General features: G+C 41.2%; 1 protein-coding gene across 1 annotated transcript in view; it reads right to left on the bottom strand.

Annotated features, from left to right (window-relative positions):
* Positions 1 to 25,781, bottom strand: part of DGKG (diacylglycerol kinase gamma) — a 227,074-nt gene that overhangs the window by 41,224 nt on the left and 160,069 nt on the right. The window contains exon 36 of the mRNA XM_031968754.1: positions 10,731 to 10,821. Coding sequence (XP_031824614.1) covers positions 10,731 to 10,821 — 91 coding nt within the window. The remainder of the gene's footprint in view (positions 1 to 10,730; positions 10,822 to 25,781) is intronic.

The following is a 25,781-nucleotide window of genomic DNA, read 5'->3' as shown; positions in this document are numbered from 1 at the left end:
AGGGGAGGTGTAGGAGATTCTCATTAGCATTTATTAAGTGCTTACTGAGTTCAAAGATAACAATAATGGAAGATAATCTTAGATGGGGAAATATAAGAGGCTCTCATCAGCATTTATTAAGTGCTTAATATGTGCAAAGATACCAAGAATAGAAGGAAGATTATCTTAGATGGGGAGGTGAAGGAGGCTTTCATCAACATTTATTAAGTGCTTACTGAGTGCAAAAATAACAATAATGGAAGATAATCTTAGATGGGGAGATCTAGGAGGCTCTCATCAGCATTTATTAAGTGTTCACTGTGCAAAGATACCAAGAATAGAAGGAAGTTAATCTTAGAGGGGGAGGTGTAGGAGGCTCAAGGGAAGATGAGACTGGGAAGACTTCTTAAACTATTTCTTAAAAGAAGCCAAGTAGAGGGAGTTCTTACAATGTCAACAATGTAAACTGAAATTTTAGTTTTGGTTACAAAACAAGCAAACAGCCCTCTCTGTTGTCCATCTCTCACTCTTTTTTTTTTTTTTTCTGTCTTTTGGATACATACAGACTTAGGTAGGAAGATGTCACCCCTCTAGAATTTAAACTCCCAGAGGGTGGAGGCTGTTACTGGAAGTGTGTCTCTGTAGCCCCAGTGCCTGGACAGGGCTGGGGCAAGTTTGCTGATGGATTACCCAAAGCTTCTCTGATAGTAACGCAGCCCAAGGCCCCTTCTTCTCTAAATGCAGCAGTTTCTTTCAGTAGAAGACACATTTAGATCCTCGTCCTGACTCACCATTTAAATCTATTCTCTATTCCCAATGGCTCATATCTGTCTCTTTCTCTCACTTCGGGCTCTGAAAATTCATCAGCGTGATGATGAATATGAAGAAATATAGAGGGCAAAGTGGGGAATGCTGGGAGGATTCACTTTTCAAATCGTGGTTATGACCTTGATCAGGACTCAGTTTTCTCTTCTGTAAAATGGAGTGGGTGACCTAGATGGTGTCTAAGGTCCCTTTCAACTCTGACCCTATGATGCTTGTAAACTTTATGCCCAGGAGAGCTTTGGAGGAGATTGCTGTTGTAAAGTGCTTGGCAAACATGAGATAGAATCAGCATGTATATACGAGCATGAAGCAGGAGACAAAGGAATTAAAAAGTGACAATGACGACAAAAATCTTGGAAAAGAAAAAGGGAAAACATCGGCAAAGAGAGGGAATGAGAGAAGTGAAACAAGTATGAATCCATCCGTAGGAAATGAAAAAGGAAGTTGAAGGGAAAAAAAGGCAGAGGTCAGCAACAGCAGGTTTGAAATGAACATTTTTTAACCAGGATGTGACAGAAAAATCTTCTAATGCATAGTGGGCATCTTTCCCTTTTATTTCCCCCTTAGTCTCAGTTTTTACTTTTAAAATAAAAGGTTGAATTAGATGGTTTGAAATGAGGTCCCATCCACTACTAAGTTGACCTTCCTATTTGTCTGTTGGCTTACTGTGCTTGTGACCTTGCTTTATACTTCCTTGGGCCTCCATTTGTTCATCTGTAAAAATCCTCCTCTTCTCCCCATTGGTCCTTTCCAGCTCTAGGTCTGAGATCCTATGTTAATTTGCTCTGGTTGTGTAATATGGACAAATCATAACCTTTCATTGCCCTAGCACTGAAGCAGCTATATGGTCCAGTGGCTCGAACTTGGGGCTTGAAGTCAGGAAGACCTGAGTTCAAATTGTGTCTCAGATATTTGTGATCTTGGGAAAGACACTTATTTTCTGTTTGCCTCTGTTTCCTTGTCTGTAAAATGAAGGTAATAATAGCACCTATCTTCCAGGGTTGTTGAGAGGATCAAATGAGATGATTATAAAGCACTTCTTAATATATATAGTAGGTATTATATAAATGCTTATTTTCTTCCCTTCCCCCCAGGCAACACTGTAAGATGGTTGCATAATTTATAATGTTTTTTCTGCATTGATAGAAGTTTCTTTATAAAAAATTCCCTGCCAATGAAATCATAGGTTCAGGCAAAAAAAAAAATCATACAGACTATAAAACTCTGTTGGAAATATGATCTCCTTAATGTATGTTTTCCTTCTAATGATGTAGATTTTCGATCCATTCACGACATCTATTACCCTCTTTTCAGTTTCTTATGTTCTCTGGGGATCATTTGGCTTAGTTCAGTGGATTGGCAAGCTTTCTGTGACCTTGATTTTCCTCTCGATTTTCATTATTGTATTCGGTGGTAATGCTCATAATTTGTCTTCCATGAGATTTTAGAAATGACCTTATGCCCTAAACGGAAGTGGCCCTGCATTACCATAATTCTCTGTTTTTAGTCTGAGAAGGCTCTTTGAGCTTCCTCATGGTAGACACTGATTTACATGAGCAATGTAATGTAAATCCTTAGGAAAGGGTGACATCCTCTGTCAGTGTCCATTCTTTTATCTATTTCTCCCACCCACCCCCCTTTTTTTTTTCTATCAATGGTTTATTTAAGCAGGTCAGATTAGCCTCTTTCATGACTTATTCCATGTTTTCAAGCTCTTTTCCATCTTTCTCCATCCTTGCAATCAAGTCACCATTCTATTAAAATACATGTTGTTTAATTTGGCTTTTATTGAGTTCTTTGTAGATGTTGCTGGATGAACTGCAATTACGTAACTTCCTGACAGTCATTTCTTACAAATGTTCTTCATGAGTAATACAATCTAAGATGAATACATTGTGCATGAAACAATATTTGGATAATCTATAAGGCCCCTACCTCCTTTATTTATGTCTCCAAGGAACATCTGTGGGCCATCCATTACCTAGCTGTAACTTCTTTACCTTTTATCTTTATTTCCTTCCATGATTCAACTTCATTGGTCTAACTGGTGTTTCTCAAACATGGTGAATTTTTCTGCCTTTGGACTGGTTAGCCCCCCCCCCCCCCATATCTGGAATGTTTTATTTCCTCACACATCTCCTGGTTTCCTTCAAGTCTCAGGGACTTTTCCTAGTCTTTCTAGGTTTCTCAGTGAGAAGACCTCTCATTTACTCCATTGTCTTCATGGGGATTGACTCTTGCACTGAACCGAGACGCAAGCTTAGCTGATTCTATTCTCCATGTGGGAGGGATTGGAAAAGCTACTTCCAGTAGAGTGGAATAGTCTTAGAGTGTAGAGCATGTGAAGACATTCTGTAATTAGTTCTGCTTTGCTAACCATGTGGGTAGAAGAAGCCTTTTTGATTGGCTACTTGGCCAGAGTTGGGAGTGTATTCAAAAAGTTTCTAGTTGGTGTTGACTTTCCTTCTTGGTTTGACTCCTTTGCCCATGAGAGACGATGTTGAAGGAGAGAAGGCCTCCCTACTGAGTCCAACATGAAGCCTTTCTGGCTTCTGTATTTGCTCATTCCATTTTAGGTGATTCCATTTAGGAGCAGGTATCTTAGTGTGGTTGTTTTTCCAGAATTCCAATAACTGAATTTTGCAGCTAAAACTTTAAGAAATTGGGACCTGGTTCAGTGGGAACACCCAGCAGCCATGCCATATTTGGACATGAATGTCCAGTGTTATATAGGAACTCAGCTAAGCTTGTTTTTCTTCCTTTTCCTTCCTTCCTTCCTTCCTTCCTTCCTTCCTTCCTTCCTTCCTTCCTTCCTTCCTTCCTTCCTTCCTTCCTTCTTTCCTTCCTCTTCCTTCCTTCTTCCCTTCCTTCCTTCCTGAGGCAATTGAGGTTAAGTGACTTGCCTAGGATCACACAGCTAGGAAGCCTTAAGTGTCTGAGGCCATATTTGAACTCAGGTCCTCCTGACTTCAGGGCTGGTGCTCTAGCTACTACCCCACCTAGCTGCCCCAACTCAACTAAGCTTGAGCTCATTCTCCTCAGAAACCAAGATGGGATAGAAGAGGATGTATTCTCAAGATGTTGGGGGTGGGGCAGCAATCATCTAATTGCTACATATTCAGAACAAATATAATAAAAATAAAAGTTTACTGATAGATGGAGAAAGAAATGGCAAACCACTCCAGTGTCTTTGCCAAGAAAATCCCAAATCGGGTCATGAAGAGTTGAGTGTGACTGAAATGGCTGAATGACAGCAAAAACTGATATGAGGTGATTCAATGGAACCGTGGTGGCCAATTGGAGGAGCAGAGAAGACACTGGGGGTCACTGGAGAGACACAGAGTGCTCTGATTGACAGCACCCTCATGTAGCCGGAACCCTGGTCTGATGCCCATGGGGGGGATGGAGACGAATTCCATCACCCTTAGCCCTCTCTCTTAGGCTCCCTTTGGATGGACGCAACTGATTCCTGTTTCCTTACTCAGTTATAAGTTGCTTTTTTCCCCTTTCTGACCTAGTTTTCTTTCTTATAAACATCTGTGGTTAACTCAGACACAGACTGCTTTGTGTGTGCTGCTCCCAGGTCTGAGCACGGGGCATGGCGGCATGGCAGCATTGGCAGCTCTGGGCACAGAGAAGGAAATGGATGAGGAAACTTCCTTCCTAGTTAGGGCTGGGATCCCAATCCTGCTTCGTTGATAGCGCCTGTCTCTCACTGGAGCGATCTGACTAGACATTTATCCTGTATTCTGTCACAACTTTATAAACTCCCCAGAGCAGAGTGGAAATAAAGCCTGTTGTTTTTCTTTTTAAAAAACTGTTCTGTCTGGCCCTCCGCTGGTCCAAACAGTCTTTCATTTGTTATTGCCTGTAACCAGAGGTGTGGCAGGTTCCCAGCCTGAAGGGAAGGAGAGGAAAGAGGAGATGGGGGAGCCTGTTTTTCCTTCAGAGAGACAGATGCGTAAAGCAGAGGAAAGGATGCATGGGAGCTAGGTGGAAAGGCTCCACTTTGAACTGGCCCAGTAGTGCAGGTGGGTAGTTCTCACCTCCACCCATTTCTGGTTGGGAAGGGCAGTGAGGAGGGTCCTGTTATCATCCTTCCAAGCAATTCATGTATACGTATACACACAGACTCCCCCCCAAACGCATCTGTACAATGACCACAAATGTACACTTACTCTCACAATAAAGATGTGCACGGATATGAGCACACATACACATTGTACATACATATTCATGCATATGTATATGAACAGTATTGGGGAGGGGGAGTCTGGACCTATTATTTCATTTGTATTGAAGAATTCTCTAAGTGAAAACTCCCTTCAGCTGTGGTGATCTGCTGTTATTTGATCATGTCACTCCCACTAAGTAAACTTCAGTGGCTCCTTATTATCTCTGGGAGCACATACAAAATGCTATTTTTGCTATTCGAAGACCTTCATAACTAAGTAAACTTCAATGGCTCCCTATTACCTCTGGGAGCAAATACAAAATGCTATTTTTGCTATTTGAAGTCCTTTGTAACACAGCCCCTTCTGACACTTCCTACTTTTTACACCTCACTCCCCTATGGGTACTCTTTGATTCAGTGACAAAGACCTCCTGGCTATTCCACCAAGACCCTCCATCTCTCACTCCAGATATTCTCCCTGGCCATCCCTCATGCGTGGGATGCTCTTCTGCCTGTTGATCTCTGTGGCTTTCTTTAAATCCTAACAAAATCCCACCTTCTACAGGAAGTCTTCCCAACCCCTCTCCACACTGATGTCTTCCCTCTTTTGCTTATTTCCTCAGGGACTCTGACTTAATGATCATTTTGGTCCTCTGGCTATGAAAGACAAAACTAATTAATAGCTTGTTGTATGTATTTGTTTGCAAGCTGTCTCCCTCCCTTATTAGGCTATAATCTCCTTGAAGAGCTTTTCTTTGCCTCCAGTGCTTATCACATACCTGGAACATAGTAGGTGCTCAGTAAATGTTTACTGGATTGAATAGTCTTAGAGAGGCACTGGGAGGTTAGGTGACCTGCCCAGAGTCACACAGCTAGGATTGGTCAAAGGCAGGATTTGAATTCCTTCTCTTGACCACAAGGACAACTTGACATCTGCCAAGCAGTACTTGTCCTGTATGTTTATGTATGTATGCACATGTACGTGTTTTAGTTGGTTGTAAATCTGTATTTTATGTGTAGACATGTATTGTGCACATATATATTTGTTTGCATGTACACATGGTGTTTATATTTATGTGGGCACGTGTATGTATATGCATATACATGTTTATATTGTGTATAAGTATGTGTCTGTATTTTACGCCTATGTACATATACGTATACATGTGTGTACTTGAGAGTGTGTGTGTATAATAAAGATTTAAATCTCAATCAATCAATCAACAAGTATTTATTAAGTGCTCACCCCATGTTGGGCGCCCAACTAGGATCCAGCTATGACTAAAGTGAGATGGTCCTGCCTTCCAATTCTACTGAGGTGTTCTGTGGGCTACGATGGAAAGAAACCTGGGTTCTGATGAACAAGGACCTGGCTTCCAATCCCACCTCTGATGAAAGCCCACTACTTGTGTGACACTGGGCAGGTCACTTCATTTTGTCTCAGTTTCCTCATCTGTCAGATCAGGTGGCTGCTGGGGTCTACCTTTAAGTCCCTTTCCTCTCTAGCTCTAGGATCCAATGGCTGCCCTCTCTCTCCCTCACCCCTCACCTCAAGTAAACATGGGATGCAATTAATCCAGCGGTATCTTTTTTTTTTTTTTTTTTGCATGGGTTAACAACTTCAGGAATTAAGAAAGGCCTCTTGAAGGAGGTATATTATATACTATTCAGTCTCCAGTAAGAGTCATGGAAAGAAACTCCCAAAATATATGAAATGCTATTTTTTTTAGCAGTCTGCCACACTTTTATGAGTGTTTCTCAACCATGATTTATGGTCATGCTGTTAGTTCGCTTCTGTGCTTCCTTTGCAAAATATTTATTTCTAAACTGGTGGGATGATCGGAGCACCGGACTTGGAGTCAAGAAGACTTGAATTCAAGTCCAGCCTCAGACTTAAGAGTTCTGTGACCAGTCACTGCACCATGTTAACCTCAATTTCTTCATCTGTCAAATGGAAAAATACTCCAGGATTCAAATAAATAAATTTTTAAAAAGACAAGACATTTAAACAATTGGTGCCCCAGATAACTAAGAGGAGGTGTCAGAGCAATAGCTGATCTGCATTGATGGCAGGAGGTTCCTCCGTGGAGTCCCAGAGGTCAGGGCAACCAGACATACAAAATGCTTCAGTTCAATGATCTCCCTAGTGCAGGTAGTCTATCCCCTGGTGCAGAGGGCAGTCCTTCCCTTACTCTTCCTCTAGGGTTCTCATCCCCCTCTTTCCACTAATGTTCAAAAAAAGGATCTCCCAATATTCTAGACTATTTCCTTGGATGCTTTCAGTGCTCCCCAGGTGCCCAGGCCACCCTCAGACCATCCATCCATCTAGCAGTCACAGAACTCTGCTGAGAGAGCAGACCTGCCTCAAAGCCCCAGATGGAGGCCTCCCCACCTCCTTTCCCAATTAGCCTCCCATCTCTCTGGGGTAATTAGGGCACCTCCATCTTTTCACCCAACCCTCCCCTTTTCTTCTTTCTTTCATTTTCATCCAGAGGTGTCAGGGGATCCAAACATCCTGAAAAATTAGTTGTTTTTCAGTCCCAAGGGACCCCCCCTTGATTGTAAGTGTTTTCCCCATGATTTTTTTTCTTTTTGCTCACTCTTTATGGAAAATGCTAAAAAGGGTTGTTATTGGGAGACAGAAATACAGACATTTACCAAAACCTGCCCCGAAGCCCACAACACACACACACACACACACACACACACACACACATCCCACGGTGCATGGCGAAGCATGAATTTCTGGCAGAGATGAAAAAGGGGCTTGTTTCTTCTGTCCTGAGGCCTTTTCCTAAGTAATGGAAATGATCTTATGAGACCCAGACCTGGCTGAGAGAGGCCTAGGCATGTAGGGAGTGTGTGTGTGTGTGTGTGTGTGTGTGTGTGTGAGAGAGAGAGAGAGAGAGAGAGAGAGACAGACAGACCGAGAAACACAGAAAAAAAAGATAGAACAGAAAGGAGGAGACAGATATGGGGTGGGGGAGAGAGAGACAGAGAGACAGACATACAGAGAGAGACAGAGAGAGATAGAGAGAGAGAGAGAGAGAATAAGAGAGATAGAAAGGGAGAGGGGGAGGAAGAGAGGGAAAGGAGAGAGAATGAGAGAGATGGAGAATGAGAGAGAGAGGGAGGAAGGGAATGAGAGAGATTGATAGAGATGGAGAATAAGAGAGTCAGAGACAGAGAGATAGAGAGAGAGGGGGGAGGGAGAAAGGGAAGAGAGAGAGAGAGAGAGAGAGAGAGAGGGAAGAGAGAGGGGGAGGAGGGAGGGGGAGGGAAGGGAGAAAGGAGGGGCAGAGGGAGGGGAGAGGCAGGAGGGAGAGGATGGCATGACTGTACTCTTGGCAGCGTGTCAAGCACAGCTGTAGGAGGTAGGAGAAGACTGGGAGGTTCTACTGGGTGTCCGCTTGCTCCGGTTCCCCCGACTCCCCCATCCCCCCAGATTATGTTTAAAGAGACCCTGCCAGATGCTTGTACCAACAGGAAAATTGCCCAGGGATCTGCTTCCTCCCAGCCCCAGCGCAGCCATGGCGCTCTCCCTCCGAGGCTCGCCCAATGCATGTTGTGTGGGGGGGGCCCCTTTCCCAGCCCTTCTCCCTGGCCACCCCTCAGCATCCTCCAGGCACCAACAGCCGGGGAGGCAGCCCTGCTTCCCCTCCCCCCAGCCTTTTCTTGGCGAAAGGTTCCCTGGGCGGATTCAGGCGGAGAAAGCTGCCGTGCCCATTGGTGCTTTCGTATCCAGGCAACAGAGGGAGAGGCCGAGCGGAGGCCGGGACCGCGCCAGAAAGGCCTGGAGAAGCCTTAGAATTTGGTTTTGTTCGCAAAGCATCCCGGGGGAGGAGCGTTCCCTCTGGGCAGCCCCCATGGAGAGCAAGGAGTTGGCCGATGGAGCCGGGACCCCCAAAGGGGAAGAGCCCTGGACAGACTCTCTGGGAGGCTGCCTTAGAGCCAGCACTGATGCACAGGGACACCCTTAGTCTCTCCGAGCTTTCTGATGAGGAATGGACTGTTGGACTGAGGCTAAAGGCAGCTAGTGGGCGCCCATTGTGGCCCAATGGAAAGAGCAGACTTCCGAGTCTCAGGAGTGCTTAGGAGGGCACGGGTTCAAGATTCACCAGGATGTGGATAAATATTCTGGCTGAGCCGGTCACATTACTTCTGGGTCTCAGGCCTCTGACCCCTAGTCTTTGTTGGTAGAGGGAGTTTCCTCATTGGTGTTCCCTGCACCAGGGAAATCACAGCAGGGGCCTGCTCTTTATTCCCTCTGTGATCCTGAGTAAGTCACATCACTCTCTGAGGCTCAGTTTCCCTCCAGTTGGGGTCTGCTTATAGCTTTAGTTCTCTGACACTTGGAACCTCATCACTGTGGTGATGAGGGACCTGAGTATGTCAGTGAGTCACAGGAGGGAAGAAAACAGAGGGATGTCCCACAGGTTGGTGCAGTCCCGGAAAGATTTTGGGAAACAAGGGATTGTAGAAACACCAAAGTCCCAGAGGAGAATGATTGTGACATCCTAGCTCTAGAGCTGGAAGAGATCTAGGATGCCATCAAGTCCAAACCCTTCAATTTTTGGATGGGGAAACTGAGGCACAGAAAGGCCAAGGCTTTGTTAGTGAAGATTACGGCTTCCTGGGAAAGTCCTGTCACCATACTGTGATCCTACCCAGAGTGCCGACATCAATGGCTCTGTGTCTGGCCATCAGCAGCACCATGTCCTGTACCATGTCCCAGACCTTCCATTCAGTCACTAGTCCTGGGACACCCCTGTCACTACTCACACTTGGCTAGAATGGAACACTGCAAGTCTGGACTATGTTAGAGCATATGCTAACATATCACATCGTCTTATATTATGGCTTATTTATATTATTAGATATATTGTTACATATTATATCATATGATATGCTATATTATGTTATTCCATAGTATCACATTTCTATATTATATCATATTCTATGTATTATATGTTACATTATATCACATTATGCTGTATCATGGTGTTATGATTATTATGGTATGTTATAATATATGCTACATTATTCCATTATGTCCCACTAGGTATCTTGTTACATTATAGCATGTGATGTTAAATTATTGATTCTCTCCTGTCCCATTCCATCCCATAGATCATATCAATCATTATGTCATATTGTTATATTTTTATATCACTCTATGTTATATTATCTGTCATATTTCACATTTTTACAGCATGCTGTATTTTATTATTTTAAATTATGCAAATTTAGTGTTTCAAAGCTTCTGAGGAGCTTTATATAATGATCTCATTTGATTTTTATAACACCCAATCAATCAATCAACAAGTATCGATTGACTACTCGGTGTCAGGTGCCAAGCGAAACCTCGTCTTGCCCGAGGACCTCACTGTCTAGCCAGGAGAGACAACACACACGTTTAGATTGTCTAGGAAGATACCCAATAGATGGAGGGTGATTTGGAGGGCAAGGAAGCAGCAGCTATGGTTCAGCTGTGAGGTGGGTGCTATGGGCCTTGTTATTTCTATTTTGTAGAGGACTAAAATGAAACTAAAACAGGCAAGTCTCAGCTTTCTTGAGAGGCAGAAAGGAAGAGCAAATAGTGTGTTGGATTTGGAGTCAGGAGACCGCTTGCCTTTGTTGGAGGGGGGATGGACTCGATGTCCAACCTAGATCCCTTGACGTCCAACCTAGAGCCCTTGATGTCCAACTTAAAAGCCCTTTCTAGTTCCCGATTGGCAATTGCCAGACTCACCTCCACTTCTATGAAGGTTTGCAGCTTCTTGCAGGTGGAAGCAAAGGTCTCTGTTGTGCCAAATTCAAAGTACCACAGCCTATTCTTCATCCTAGGATGCAAAACAGAAAAAAGCAGGGCTTATTCAAGACAGTCTTGACCTGCTTCCAGGTGGACCCAGACATCCAGATCTTCAGCATTCATGGAGGGAATGACAGAGACTCATGAGAAGGAAACAATGAGAATACCTCTTGAAGGAATGGGAATATATTATCACATGGACTTTTATGGCAACCTTGTCACCCTGTTGACAGAGAAATACCCCAATACTCAATGGATCTCATCGATTTGGAAGTTCGCTCCAATAATGCAAATCGTTATCCATCCACGTCTGGCCACTCTTGTCATGTTCTCTCATAACTTCATCATTAGGGGACCACCCAATATGTGGGATGTCTTTCTGTTTTTTTTCTTGGCAATAATAGTGTTGTTCGGTCATTTTTCAATCATATCTTATCCTTTGTGACCCCATCTGGGGTTTTCTTGACAAAGATATTGGAATGATTTGCCATCTCCTTCTCTAGATCATTTGATGGATAAGGAAAATGAGGCAGACAGACTTAAGTGACTTGCCCAGGATGACACAGCTTGTAAATGTCTCAGGCTAGATTTGAACTCAGGAAGATGAGTTTTCCTGACTCTGAGCTGGGCTTTCTATCCAGTGCACATCTGAACTGCCCCAGGCAATAATGATACCGGTATATATATGTATATATACATATAATAGCTAACACATGCTATGTGATCCACTTGTATCATATGATACTGGGATAATAAATTGCTGACATATCTAGGGTATCTATTATGTCATATAATAGACATATCAATCACATGAGATTTATCATACATATGCCAATACTGAAAACATATAATTTATTCTAAATTGTATCATCACAAAACATTTAAAACTATAAGCAAAATAAAAAAATACATAAAATAAAAAACCCATTTTAAAAAAAAAATGAAAAGCATAAATTAAGTTTTAAGAACTTGAAAAGAGACATTCTTCCAGATTTTTTCTTCTGGGCATTTTGTACCCTCAACCACCTCAGATTTTGGTACTAAACATCTTTATTATTTTCCCCCCATAGTCATAGTGTGGTTTTAGTTGTACATGCTCTGCTTTCCTTACTTTGCATTATTTTATATAAATCTTGTTGCTTTTTGTTAGCTAACATATTTGTTATTTTTTTAGAGAATAATTCTATTCTATATACTACAATTCAGTCATTCCCCAAGTCTTAGAAACATGGATTATTTTTGTTATTTTTTGGTAAGACAAGCAATGTATACTAAGAATATTTTTGCAAAGCTAAGTCTTTCAACTCTAAGATACCACTACACACCTGTCAGATTGGCTAAGATGACAGGAAAAAATAATGATGATTGTTGGAGGGGATGCGGGAAAACTGGGACATTGATGCATTGTTGGTGGAGTTTTGAATGAATCCAACCATTTTGGAGAGTAGTTTGGAACTATGCTCAAAAAGTTATCAAACTGTGCATACCCTTTGATCCAGCAGTGTTACTACTGGGATTATATCCCAAAGAGATTATAAAGAAGGGAAAGGGACCTGTATGTGCACGAATGTTTGTGGCAGCCCTTTTTGTAGTGGATAAAAACTGGAAACTGAATGGATGTCCATCGGTTGGAGAATGGCTGAATAAATTGTGGTATATGAATATTATGGAATATTATTGTTCTGTAAGAAATGACCAGCAGGATGATTTCAGAAAGGCCTGGAGAGACTTACACGAACTGATGCTGAGTGAAATGAGCAGGACCAGGAGATCATTATATACTTCAACAACAATACTATATGATGACCAGTTCTGATGGACCTGGCCATCCTCAGCAATGAGATCAACCAAATCATTTCCAATGGAACAGTAATGAACTGAACCAGCTATGCCCAGAAAAAGAACTCTGGGAGATGACTAAAAACCATTACATTGAATTCCCAATCCCTATATTTATGCACACATGCATTTTTGATTTCCTTCACAAGCTAATTGTACAATATTTCAGAGTCTGATTCTTTTTGTACAGCAAAATAACGTTTTGGTCATGTATACTTATTGTGTATCTAATTTATATTTTAATGTATTTAACATCTACTGGTCATCCTGTCATCTGGGGGAGGAGGTGGGGGGGGGGTAAGAGGTAAAAAATTGGAACAAGAGGTTTGGCAATTGTTAATGCTGTAAAGTTACCCATGCATATATCCTGTAAATAAAAGGCTATTAAATTAAAAAAAAAGCTGTCTTTAATTTTGTCCCTATCAATAGCATCTCGATCATGTTAGCCTGGCAGATAAATCACTGGATCAAAGGGTCTTATAGATTAAAATACATATTTAAGATTGCTTTCCAAAAAAAGACGGTATTGGTCAGTTTACATCTCTACCTGCAGTGCAACAACATTACTATCTCACAGCTTCACTAATATGGAAGCTTTTAACATTAACTATTTGGGCAACTAGAGTGGTGCAATGGATAGAAAAACGACCCTAGAGTTAGGAGGACCTGAGGGCAAATCTGGCCTCAAATACTTACTAGCTATGTGAATCTGGGCAAGTCATTTAGCCTCAATTGCCTCTACAAAAGAGAACATTTAACATTTTAAATGAAAATTGATGAAACAGAGTTTTCTCAGAGTTGTTTTCATTTATATTTTTCCTGCTTATTTGTTCAAACTGTTTTTCAAAATCACTCATGACTTATTTCTTATTTGGTGACTTATCTGTTGAAAAATGGATCCCATACAAAATTAATGTCAATTCATTACAATTTTTTGGATATCAAATTTCTATCAGAAATATAAGAAGTGATTTTTCTCATATCTGTTTATTTTCTTTTTATTTTGGCTGCATTGCTTTTTGTTGTACAAAAACACTTTAGAGCATCAAACCTAGTCAGAGAGGAAGCTGAGAGCCTGGGAGCCAGAACCATGGAGTGGGAGAATCCCAGGCTAGGTGTCAAAAGATTAGCTCTACCACTTGCTGGCCCTGTGACTTTAGGCAGGTCACCCAACAGCTGGGAGCCTCGATTTTCTCATTTGTCAAATGGAGAAAATGATATCTGCCTTTCTTACATTACATGGTTGTTTTAAGTCTGAAATATGTTGATGTATAGGAAAGAGCTTTGGAACTTTTGCCCTGTATAATTACAAGGGATTAAACAGTGGATTAAGATTAGGAAAGTAGACTGGATTTATGGAAGAGTCACATGTGACATAAATCCTAAGAGTCAAAGTTATCTTTCTCTAATAATTAATTTTTCCTCCTTAATTCCTCTCTTTCTCTCCAGGGGGTCAACTCAGCTACCAAGTCCTGCTGGGTATTTTTGTAGACTTTTCCTGCTCTCTCATTTTCTACCACCAAACGCATGGACTGCCCCTTAGTCGCCTTTGCCTCTAGGTTTAGGAGATTCATGGCCAGTTTTGCAGCTGATGACTCACAGGATAAAGTTGTGTAACCCCAGAAGGAGGGACTTCCTGCTTCAAACATTGCTTGCTGGACAAGTACGTTAGCCTTTCCAAGCCTCAATTTCCTCATCTATAAAATGAGGGGGCTGCACCTCATGACCTTCCACTTCTGAGTCTATGATCCTTAGTCCCATGCGTTTTTCTTAGAGGGCTCCCAGTTTCTTCTTGGCTCAACATTGTCCTCGATGGATTAGCTATTCCAGATGGGAGGTTAGGACACTCCAAAGGCCCTGATGACTTGACCCACCTGAGCACAGCAGCTTCCCTAGAGGCCAGAGATATGCAGGTGAAACTGTTTTTCTTTTCTGCCTTTTTGAATTTTTTTTGAATTTTTCTAAGGCCCTCGGAAGCTTTCATGACCCTTGACACATGGAAAATAAGTCATCAGTAAAACAAGCAGAAATTCCCCTTGAGCAAAAATTTCGAAAGTCACGAATGTCCGCCCCGGATCCATGCCAAACGGAGGATAAAAGAGACGAAGCTGCTGAGTGGACAGAAGGAATCCCAGAACATCATAAATGGAAGTGACCTCAGTGACCATCTGGTTCAACTCATAGAGAGCCGGAGAGAATCCCTATTCTATTGTCCCAAACCAGTGGCTGCTCAGATCTGATCTCCAAGAAAGGGGAACTGGCCACCTCTCTCAGGGCAGCTGCCACACTCATCACTTTTTTTTAATTGGGGGGAAGGGGGAAGTAGTAAGACGGAATTCACCTTTTTTCAATTTCTACCCATCATTCCTACTTCTGCCCTCTGGAGTCAGGCACAACAAAGCTGATCCCTTTTTCATGGCTTTCCAAAAATTTAAAGCCAGTTATCATGTTCCCTCTGAATCATCTTTCCTCCAGGCTAACTAGGACTCTGCCAAGATTCCACATTAACATATAAAAGTGTATTAATTTCCCAAGAACATTTTTCTTTTGGTTGAATCCAATATATTTTAGTTGGGAATGGAGGAACCCCGAATTGCCTCTGCCCTGCTACTAGCCCTCTTTTTGTGAAGGTGAATGGATAGAGTTTTAGGAAAAGGTATCATTCCATACCATGAAATTTCTCAAGGGCAGGTAGATGGCACGGTGGATAGAGCACTGGGATAACTTAATGAGTTCAAATCTGGCCTCAGAGGGTACTGGCTGTGTGACCGTTGGCAAGTCACTTAACCTTGTTTGGCTCAGTTTCCTCATCTGCAGAATGAATTAGAGAATGAAATGGCAAAGCACTCCAGTATCTTTGCCAAGAAAACTCAAAATGGGGTCATGAAGAGGCAGATATGATTGAAACAACTTAACAATAATAACAGAGGAAATATTCATGATATGCAGGACCTAATCATTATTCTCAATCCTCAGTGATGGTTGACTGGTTCTATAGGACAGACTCCAGGACTTTCTGCTCTTGGCCCCGGTGGACTTGGGCCCTCCGAGTGGTTCCCAAATCTGCCCAGATGCAAGTGGTTTTTTAGACTAGAAATAATAATAGAACAGAGGGAGAATTACATGCTCAGTCTTCAAATTGTCCTATAAAGCCATAATCAACATTATTTGATTCAAGTTAAAATAGTTCCTAAATGAGGAAAATCGTAGTTCATTTGGGTCCTTTTCTGTTCAAGCCCCTGCTAGGAGCCCTTGTCACTTCTTGCCTTCTAAATGGTTTGAGGCCCTTTTCACTCCATCATCTACTCACCAGATGGAATGGAAGCTCCGAGAGGGCAGGAACTATTTGATTTTTGCCTTTCCAATCCCAGTGCTTAGCACAGTGCCTGGTCGGTGGCAGGTACTTAATTGTTGACTGATGATTTAGGGAAGATTCCATCTCACTGGTGAGAACCATCTTAGGGGGACAAAAGGTGATGGAGGAAACCTTTAGAATGGTAAGTTGGGACTTTCAGTCTCTGGCCCAACAGACACCTAGGGTCCAGCTGGCTCAGCCTGGCAGGTGCTGCTAACATTTATCACAGCAAACAGTACTGACTGCCAATATGTGGATAAGTTAACTTCCTGGACCTCAGTTTCCTCGTATGTAAATGCGGGGATGGACCCAGACGTCTACATCTTTGATCATATATTCTTACGTTACTTAATCTCTCTGGCCTTTGGTTTCCTTCTTGGCCAAATGAGAAAATTAGACTACATGACTTCTTGAGTATCCTCCCAACTCTAGAATTGTGAGTCTATGTTACTTCAGGTGGCTAGGCCTCACTTTACCCATCTGTAAAATGAACAGATTGGGGTAGGTCCCTTCCAGCTCAAGAGCGATATTTTGATAATCTCTCCCCCATCCACTTTGCCACTGGTCACCAGGGAAATCGTTCTGCTCCTGGCTTTGGCGTTTGTCCATGTCAGTTCCAGGATGGGCAATCACCGGCTTACTCACCCCACAGATACTGGGAGGTCTCCCACAGGCAGCCAACATTTTTTGGATGAAGCTGTGCCAAAAAATGTCTTAATGGTTTTTTGGAATGCTTCCTTGTCTTCTCCCTCTGTCCTTTCTTTTCTTTTCCTCCTCCCACGATTGTCTTTCAATTGAGAATGACTAACCTTCTACAAGTTAGCCAGACCTTACTTGTCTGCTGCTGGAGAATTCGCCCCCGAGTGCTAACTCTAACCCGCAAGTTCCACCCCTTTGTGCCAAAGGAATCATGACTTGTGTCCCCGGTGTCATTGTGGAAGAAAAGAGAATAAAGACAGTTGTGGTACCAGCTGGGAAAGCGGGCCAGTGCTATGTATGAGGGTTTCGGTATTCTCCTTTAGTTTGCTATCGACCCTTTCATTACCTACTAATTCTTTGGCTCTGTATCCCGCCACTTAACACACTTTAGGTACTTAAATTTATTGATTCATTTCTAAGGAACAGGATTGGCCATGCGACTCCCTTGCTCAAAAATATTCCAAAATTCCCTACTGCTTCTGCAGCAAAATTGGCCTAGCATTGACGTCTTTCCATAATTTGGCTCCAACCTCTATTTCAGTCTTATTTCACATTATTCTCTTCAATGTGTCCATATCCCTAATATACCTACATCATATATATGTATATATATACACACATATATCTACCAATGTATATTTACACATCAATATACATATATGTAAATGCATGTGTATGTACAAATCCACATATATGTCTATATTCCATCCAAACTGGACTAGTAGATGCTGCCTCTGTCTGACAGTCAATTGCTCCCCTTTGGGCTTTCACTTAAGCTATGGCCTCCCTCCTCAATATCCCCTTAGTTTCCTTCAAGGTTTAGCTTAGGTGCAACTTAATGTTTCTCTAGGAAACTCCCTGATATTGCTAATTTTTATGTTCTCTCCTTCTTAATAAGAGCTAACATATATATGGCACTCACTGTATGCTAGAGACTGTGCTTGGCGCTTTACAAATAGGATGTTTTGATGCTCACAACTCTGGGAGGCACATGCTACTGTTATTTCCATTTACAGGTGAGGCCATTGAGTTAGACTAAATAACTTGTCCAGGGTCACACAGTTAGGAAGTACCTGAGGGTAGATTTGAACTCAGCTGCTTTAACTACAGTGCCACCTTACTAATGTCTTCCAATTGCCTTGTATTATTTACTATATATATATAGCAATATATATAATAGATAAATATATGTAATATGCATATATAATAGATAATAGATAAATATATGTAATATGTATAGATAATAGATAATAGATAAATATATGCAATGTGTATATGTAAATATATAATAGATAAATATATGTAATATGTATATATAAATATATAATAAATATATGTAAAATGTATGTGTAAATAATAGATAACTATATGTAATATGTATATATAAATATATAATAAACACATATAATATGTGTATATAATAGATAAATATATGTAATATGTATATATAATATAATAGATAAATATATGTAATGTGTATATGTAAATATATAATAGATAAATATATATAATATGTATATATAAATATATAATAAATATATGTAAAATGTATGTGTAAATAATAGATAAATATATGTAATATGTATATATAAATATATAATAGATAAACACATATAATATGTGTATATAATATATAATAAATATATATAATATGCATATATAAATATACACACACACATATATATATATATATATATATATATATATATATATATATATATACATATACACACACACACACAAACACACACACACACACATATATGCTATGTGGACTTTGGAGCTCTCCAGCAGAATGTCAGGATCTCTGTCACCTCTTCCCCCTTAAGAAACTCCAGCTAACTTCTCTCTTTGTCCTTTAAAGCTCTTAATAACCTTCTTTTCCAGCCTTTTTATACTTTACTCTTATCCATATAGTCTGTGGTTCAGTCATATGTCTACCTGCTCTTCCTACATACAGCACTCTGTTTCCTGTCTCCATGCCTTTGCCTTGACAGACCCCAGTGCTTGGAGCACCCTTTCTCTTCACATTTGCCTCTTCAAATTCCCTGTTTCCGTCAATCTGTGCAAATCCCACTTCCTGCAGGAGTTCTGACAAGGTCCTTGCATCGCTAATACCTCCCCTCACCAGAGTTACTGCACCGATGGGTACAGGCATCTGTGGTCTTCCCCTTAACATGTGATCTCCATGAGAACAGGGACAATTTTTGTCTTGTCTTTTCTTTCTCAGCAGTTAGCCCCTGCTTGAACTTAATAAATGCCCGATGACGGCTCAATCCATTAATGCCATTGTATCCTTCAGCCCCGTTAAGGCCCTACCTAGACAAAGCACTTAATGAACTCCTTAACAAGAATTTAACAGAACTGAATTAAATGATGAAAGATACTGTGATAATAGAAAAGGTCTTTGTTGTGTCACCAGGAGAATTTTATCCCAAGATCACAATCATGCACTCGGAGAAGGATGTTGTATAACTAAAATGAATTTACATTTATCTCAGTTACAATAGGAAAACAGCAGCAGTTCTAGGAAAACCTAAGAGGGGGAAAATGTCCTTCAAATAAGATAATGGAATCATCTCCCTTGGTGGCACAATAAGACTCTCTTCTTATCAAGGATGTGGGGTGGGGGAGGAGGAAGAGTAGACTGGAAATAGGAGGTCCTAGGTTTGGGTCCTGCCCTGAACTTTGACACTGTATAGATCCTTTCATCAATTTCAGGTGATTTCCTCATGTTCAGAATGGTGATAAACCCAACACTATTCATCTCAAAGGCTTTGTTATTAAACAAACTGTTGTTCCTTGCTTAAGACCCTCCATCTCCAATCTTCATTTTAATAGCTTCCCTAAATAGTGTGGAAACTGATTTCCAAAAGAAATTCAGAAAATACTAGGAAATTAGTAAATTTCTAAATTTCTAAATGGCCCAATAGGGAAAGAGTCACCACCAGCGTTTGAATTCCAGCTGTAGCACTCTTGGATTTCCAAGCCTCAGTTTCTTGTTCTGTGACATTAGATTGGTTAATAGATGGATTTTGAGATCCCTTCTAACTAGATATTTGAGCCCCTGCTCTTTCCACTGTATATTTGGAATGGATTGAAAACTTTATAAAATGCACATGTTATTCCAGGCCAGAACATGGGAGCCTTTGAATTAAAATGCATAGCTCTAAGCAGAATAAAAAAGAAACAGAACAAGTAGTCTGGGACAGAAGAAAGAGAGCGTGGGAGTCAGAGGCTGGGGGGATCTGAATCTTGCCTCTCCTGACTACTCCCTGTGGGACTAAGGGTAAATTATTTCATCCTCTGGGTCTTAGCCCATCCTTATTGGTAAAAAAAAGAAATCTACCAAGATATTCCTGGAAACATTTTTGGTGGCACCAAAGACCTAGACAGCCAAGGAGATGAGCATCACCTGGGGAACACTACTGTGTTGTAAGAAAGGGCAGTTATGATGGATTCAGAGAAAGAAGGAAAGATTTACATGAACTGATGCAGAGAAAAGTAAGCAGATACAAGAAAAACGATATATACAATGATTACAACAATGAACAATTGCCATAAAAAACTGAAAGTGAATACTGCTAAGTTGTAAAGAACAAGCCTGGTTCTGAGGAAGAGGTGTGAGATCTCTTCTCCCCTTCCCCACTCCTCAGCAGATGTAGAAAGTCCAAGGATGAAAAACATCACATATGTCTACATATTTTTTAATGCATTGATCAGTTGTAATAATTTTTTCCTCCTTTTTTCTTTAAACGTTTTTTTTTGGGGAAAGGAGATTGGAAACACAGAGAGAATTAAATGATATCAAGACAAAAGATATAAACTTAAAAAAAATTTACTAGGTGGCCTATGAGGTTTCTTCCAACCCTAGATTTATGAACCTAGGATTTTAATTTAATAATGGAACTCCATCACGATAACAAAAATAACAAAAAATATTTCAACTACTGTTTGTTTATGTACACCTGAGTATATATGTATATATATGTGTGTGTATGTTTAGGAATATATATATATATATATATATATATATATACATATGTATATATAAATCATGCCCTAAGTCAACAATCTAAAGGAAGATGAAGGAGACTATGATGGCAGCCAAGGACTTAAAAACTTCTTCACAGATCTCTGTACAGTGAGTCTCACTCTCAGTGAGCTTTGAATTTTATCTGTGAACTTCGCTTTAAGGCTATCCCTTTATAAATACATTAGTTTAAAGACTAAAGGGGAAATATGGTTTAATGGAAAGAGCCCTGCATATGAAGTCAGATCTTGCCTCCCATGCTTGCTACATGTATGACTTTAGGCAAATCACTCCTCCTTGGACTTCTTTCTTTGAAGCTTTGGACTAAATCAGTGACCCTTGATTTAATAAGTAATAATTGATTTTTGTCCAGTCAACTTAAATTTTTTGATAACTATTTCAATATAACTTTTTGTGATCCTGAGATTTTTATTTTATGCATTTAAAGATCTTACCATGAGAAAGGATCCACAGGCTTCACCAGAGCACCCAAAGGTTTTGGACATAAGTGATGCTAAAGAGCTCTAGACTCAGGAATCATAGCGTTTGCTTTTGGTTCTAAATCTGGGATCCTGAGTAATTCCATCTCTGTAAAATCCCTTTTAGCTCTAAATCTGGGATCTCTCCGAGTCTCCATGTTCTCATCTGCAAAATGGATGGGTTGGACTAGTTGGCGCCTGAGTTTCCTTCTAAGCTATGGTCCATGATCCTTTACAGAATCAGAAATGGGAGTCCTTACTCTTAAGATTGACATATTAGAGTTTCTAACTATTAATAGGAAAAGGAGAGAGAGCCACCAGAAGCCTGATAGAAGAATATGTTGTTGATACAGGTGTTGATATAAGAGACTTTTCTCAGGATGAGAGAGCTTTGACTTCCCAAACACAAGACAACGCAAACACTAGAAAGCCAAGACATAGAGATGATCTGAGGCTGATGTTTTACTGACCCTTGAAGAGGGATGGGGGAGTGTGGAGTGATCTCTTCATCCATTAGCGACCTGGCAAGTGGCTCGCTGAATATGAGTCTCTGGGTCCAGAGGAGAAGCTATGCATGAACAGTGAGTCCATCAAAGACATTGTTGAGCTGTTTAGACTCCACAAAGCACCCAGACAAAGAGAGAGATTCTCTACGGTGCTCCATGACTCCATGGAAGAGAGGAGAATCCAGGAGCCATCAAGCAAGCCAGCATATACAAAGAAACTCATAAAATGGATCTACAAAGTGCAAAGTTTGCCGTCTATACTGCTCCCAGGACACTCATGGAGTTTCAGAGTCAAAAAGAACCTCAAAGTCCCCTCCACACACCCCCCCACCCCCAATCCGGTGCAGGAATCCCCTCTGTTGCCATCTGCATGGGACACAGGGATCTCTCAGCTGCTCTTGTCCATCACTAAATGTGCTATCATGCATGAGCTGCCCCTCCTCCTTGTTGGCCCTCAAGTTTCACTGTCCACTGGAATGGCACAGAAGGCCACTGAAATGCCAAGTTGTGGTCAGGGTAATCTTTCCCAAGGGGGCTCAAAAACCGAACACCAGGTCACCAGGAAGGAGGCATTAAAAATAGCTGTTTTGTTCTTTGAATATCAGTCCTGTGACCACTGAGCTTGCCAACAGATCTGTTCTGGTTCAAAGTCTTTAAACCTCAAGGGACTCGTTTGCCCAAGTATCTCCTGACCTTTTTCCATGCTTGGGGAGAGCTCGATTCTCAAAAGTTTAGAGAAAAGCTGGACCAATGGATGACCAGAGAAAGGAGGAAAAGAGAAGAAGGGAAGGAAGGCACAAGAAGGACATGTGAAACTAGAGAAGAGATAAAGAAAAGTTGAACAAAGATTTTTTTTTTTTAGAGGGAAACAAATGTCCTTCCTTCCTTCTTCCTTTTTCTTTCTTTCTTCATTTTTCTTTCTTTCTTTCTCTCTCTTCTTTCTTTCTTTTTTCTTTCTTCCCTCCTTTTTCTTCTTTTCTTCCTTCCTTTTTCTTTCTTCTTTCTTTTTTCTTTCTTCTTCCCTCCTTTTTCTTCCTTACTTCCTTTTCTTTCTTTCTTCTTTCTTCCTTTCTCTTCCTTCCTTCCTTCCTTTCTCCTTCTCTCCCTTCATTCTTTCTTTGTTTCTCTTTTTTCTCTCTTCTTTTCTTTCTTGTTTCTTTCCTTTTTCCTCCCTGTCCTCCTTCCTCCCCTTCTTCCTTAATTTTTTTTTTTACTTTAGAATTAGAGTCAAACTGATGAGAAACAATCCTATTTCAGTCTGACCACTCTGCAAGTCCAGCTTGTCTGTTGTGCTAGCATGGCTTGACTGACCATCATTAATGGAGGCTTTAGCTGGCCATCACTAATGGAGGCCTTGACTGCCACAACAATTTGCTCCAAAGCTAAGGGACACAATCACTGCTTTTGCTCTAGCATTTTTCCAAGGATGCAAAGTACCAAATGAGCAAAGCTTTCTGGCAAACTTACCAATTTTGGTTTCTCTACCAGGACTTTCACATTTCACCCGGGAGGCTATTAGTGAGCATAAAGCAGGGTGCCATGCAAGTCTCAACAAGTACAGCCTTTTAAAGCTTATTCCCTTAAACTCGTTATAAAATGTTCCAGCTCTTCTCACCTCACCAATTTTTTTTCATAGTGAGTGGGCACAAATAATCTAAATACTCCAATGTATGGAGATCCTCTCACTCATGAAAGGTTTGTGGTGTGGCAAGCACTGGGTTAGAAATAGAAAGGCAAAGTTGGTCTTTTCCCTTAACTTACATTCTAATAGAAGTGAACACACAACTGGAAGTGTGGCCAATGAGTTCTAGCTACCAGGCCTGGAGAAATTTTAATCCGAAATCCAGATGTGATTTCTGGACCACCTTTGAATGATATTGGCAAGTTAGAAATGTGTGATGGGACTGAAGAAAGTTAAGTTTTCAGGAAAAAAAGATGGAACCTCTTACTTATAGAGCACAATGTGGCTTGAATTCTTGGCAAAATTTAAGGAGTTATTAAAGGGATGCTCTGTGAGTATTTAGAAAAAGAGGTGACAAACAAAAGTGAGTATAGACTCATCAAAGACAATTTTCCCTTCTCCCTCCCTCCCTCTCTCCCTTCTTTCTTTCTTTCTTTCTTTTTCTTTCTTTCTTTTCTTTCCTTCCTTCCTTCCTTCCTTCCTTGTAGACAAAGAGATAAAAAAATACTAGAGCTATTGTATTTAGGTTTCAGCAAATCACTATATAAAATATCTCATGGGAGATTGAGGTTCCATTTAAAGAAACTTCCTAGGGTTGCCTCAATAGGAATGAGTTCCCCATCACTGGAGGTCTTCAAGAAGAAGATGAATGGCCTTGTAGGCCATGTAGTAGTGGCTACTCTTGATCAGGATCAGATGGCCTTTGAACTCTAGGCTTCTATGAGATCATGTTCAGTGAGGTACCAAGGATTGCATTGTGTACAGAGACAGTTAGATGGTTGAAGTCAGGAAGTCAAGAAGAACAATATAGAGATCACCTGACCTGGAGGCAGAGAGCCTTGAGTTCAGATCCTTCCTCAAGTACTTTATAGCGGGGCAACCCAGAGAGGTCACACGGTTTCTGCCTACTTCAGTTTCCCCATCTGGAGATAAAAATAGAGCTTACATCATAGGCTTGGTGTAAGAGTTAAAGAAGTTGCCTTATATGTAGCGTGTTTGGCAAACCTCAAAGTGTCTTATAAACAGTATTTTTTGCAATTCGATGTGACCAGCGTGGCAGCATTAATCTTAACTCCTTAACAATTTAAAGAAATTATTTTGAAAGCTTTAAAATCATCTCCGGCTTCCCATCTCCAGCCTCTGCCATTTTCTTTTATTTTTTAAATCAGCTCCAGCAAGGGCGGTTTTGAAAAGCCAGAAGCAGTGGGTGTAATGACACCTTCCAGTTTGTATAGTCCCTTTCACTGTTTACAAAGCTCCTTCCTATCCATTAGTTATCCCAGCCTCCCGACCACAGTGTGAGCTAAGAAGCACAAAGCCGCTTTCTTTGGAAGGGGAGGAAGAGAAGGGTTAACCAGCTCACCTAAGACCCCAAAGCGAGTGAATAATGGCCGAGCCAGTCTAGAAATGAACACAATGCTGCGTCTTTGTCACCTAGTGTCCCCAGGAACAAAACAATCGGTGCATTCTGTATCCTCCTGACTCATTCAAAGGGAAGACAGCTTCTCGCTCCCTGTACCACCCTCGCAGTCTCCAGGATTTCTTTGTCTCACAGACCTCTTCAACAACGTCTTCCAAAAACTCGCTTGAATTTGCCGTCTCCAGAATCTACAGCTTTGCAGAGAAAGATGCTTTTTTTTTTCCCTTCGTGGGGCCCTGGGGATTGCCAAGGCCTTCTGAGGAGGCTGGCCAGCCTTGAAGGGAGAGCGAGCCAATGAAGTGACTGAAATGATAAAATGTGGCAGCGTGGGGGAAAGGTAGATATCTGCAGGAGGGGATTGTGGGGGAAGAAGGGCCTGATCGGCAGGCTCAGCCCTGGGTGAGGAGACATGGCCCACAAATTGTGTCCATTACGTGACACAGTCGAATGAGCCCAACCTTGAAAGTCAGAGGGCCTGGATTCGAATCCCACTCCCATTCCCCCTTTAAGGCTGGATGCCTGGGTGACTTTGGAAACAATCACTTAACTTTCCTGGAACTCAAGTTTCCTCAGATGTAGGATGAAGAAGTTTGAGCTAGAAGAGCTCTGAGATCCTTTCCAGCTCCGGATCTATGATGCTGTGAATTTCCATTAACCTCCAAAGGCCTCCATGGACTCTGAAGCTTGTTCCAGGATCATGGGCCTTCATTGCTCATCCTAACCATCATCTTCCTCCTTATTTGTTCCTTTAATCTGTGAGCCCCTTAGGGGAAAGAACCGTTTTTGGTTTTTTTTTTTTGGCCTTTCTTTGTCTCCTTGGCACAGTGCCTTGCACATAGTAGGTCCTTAATAATGTTGATTGATTGATTGATATAAGCTTGTTGACTTGGTTTTTCTCCCTGGCTTAGCTTATCATACATAATACAAATTAACATCAATAATAATAAAGTAAAACAGTCCCAAGCCAACCACTCTTGGC

This window comes from Sarcophilus harrisii, chromosome 4 (assembly GCF_902635505.1).
Source record: "Sarcophilus harrisii chromosome 4, mSarHar1.11, whole genome shotgun sequence".
NCBI classification, from domain to species: Eukaryota; Metazoa; Chordata; class Mammalia; order Dasyuromorphia; family Dasyuridae; genus Sarcophilus; species Sarcophilus harrisii.
This window is presented reverse-complemented; position numbering and strand designations above follow the sequence as displayed.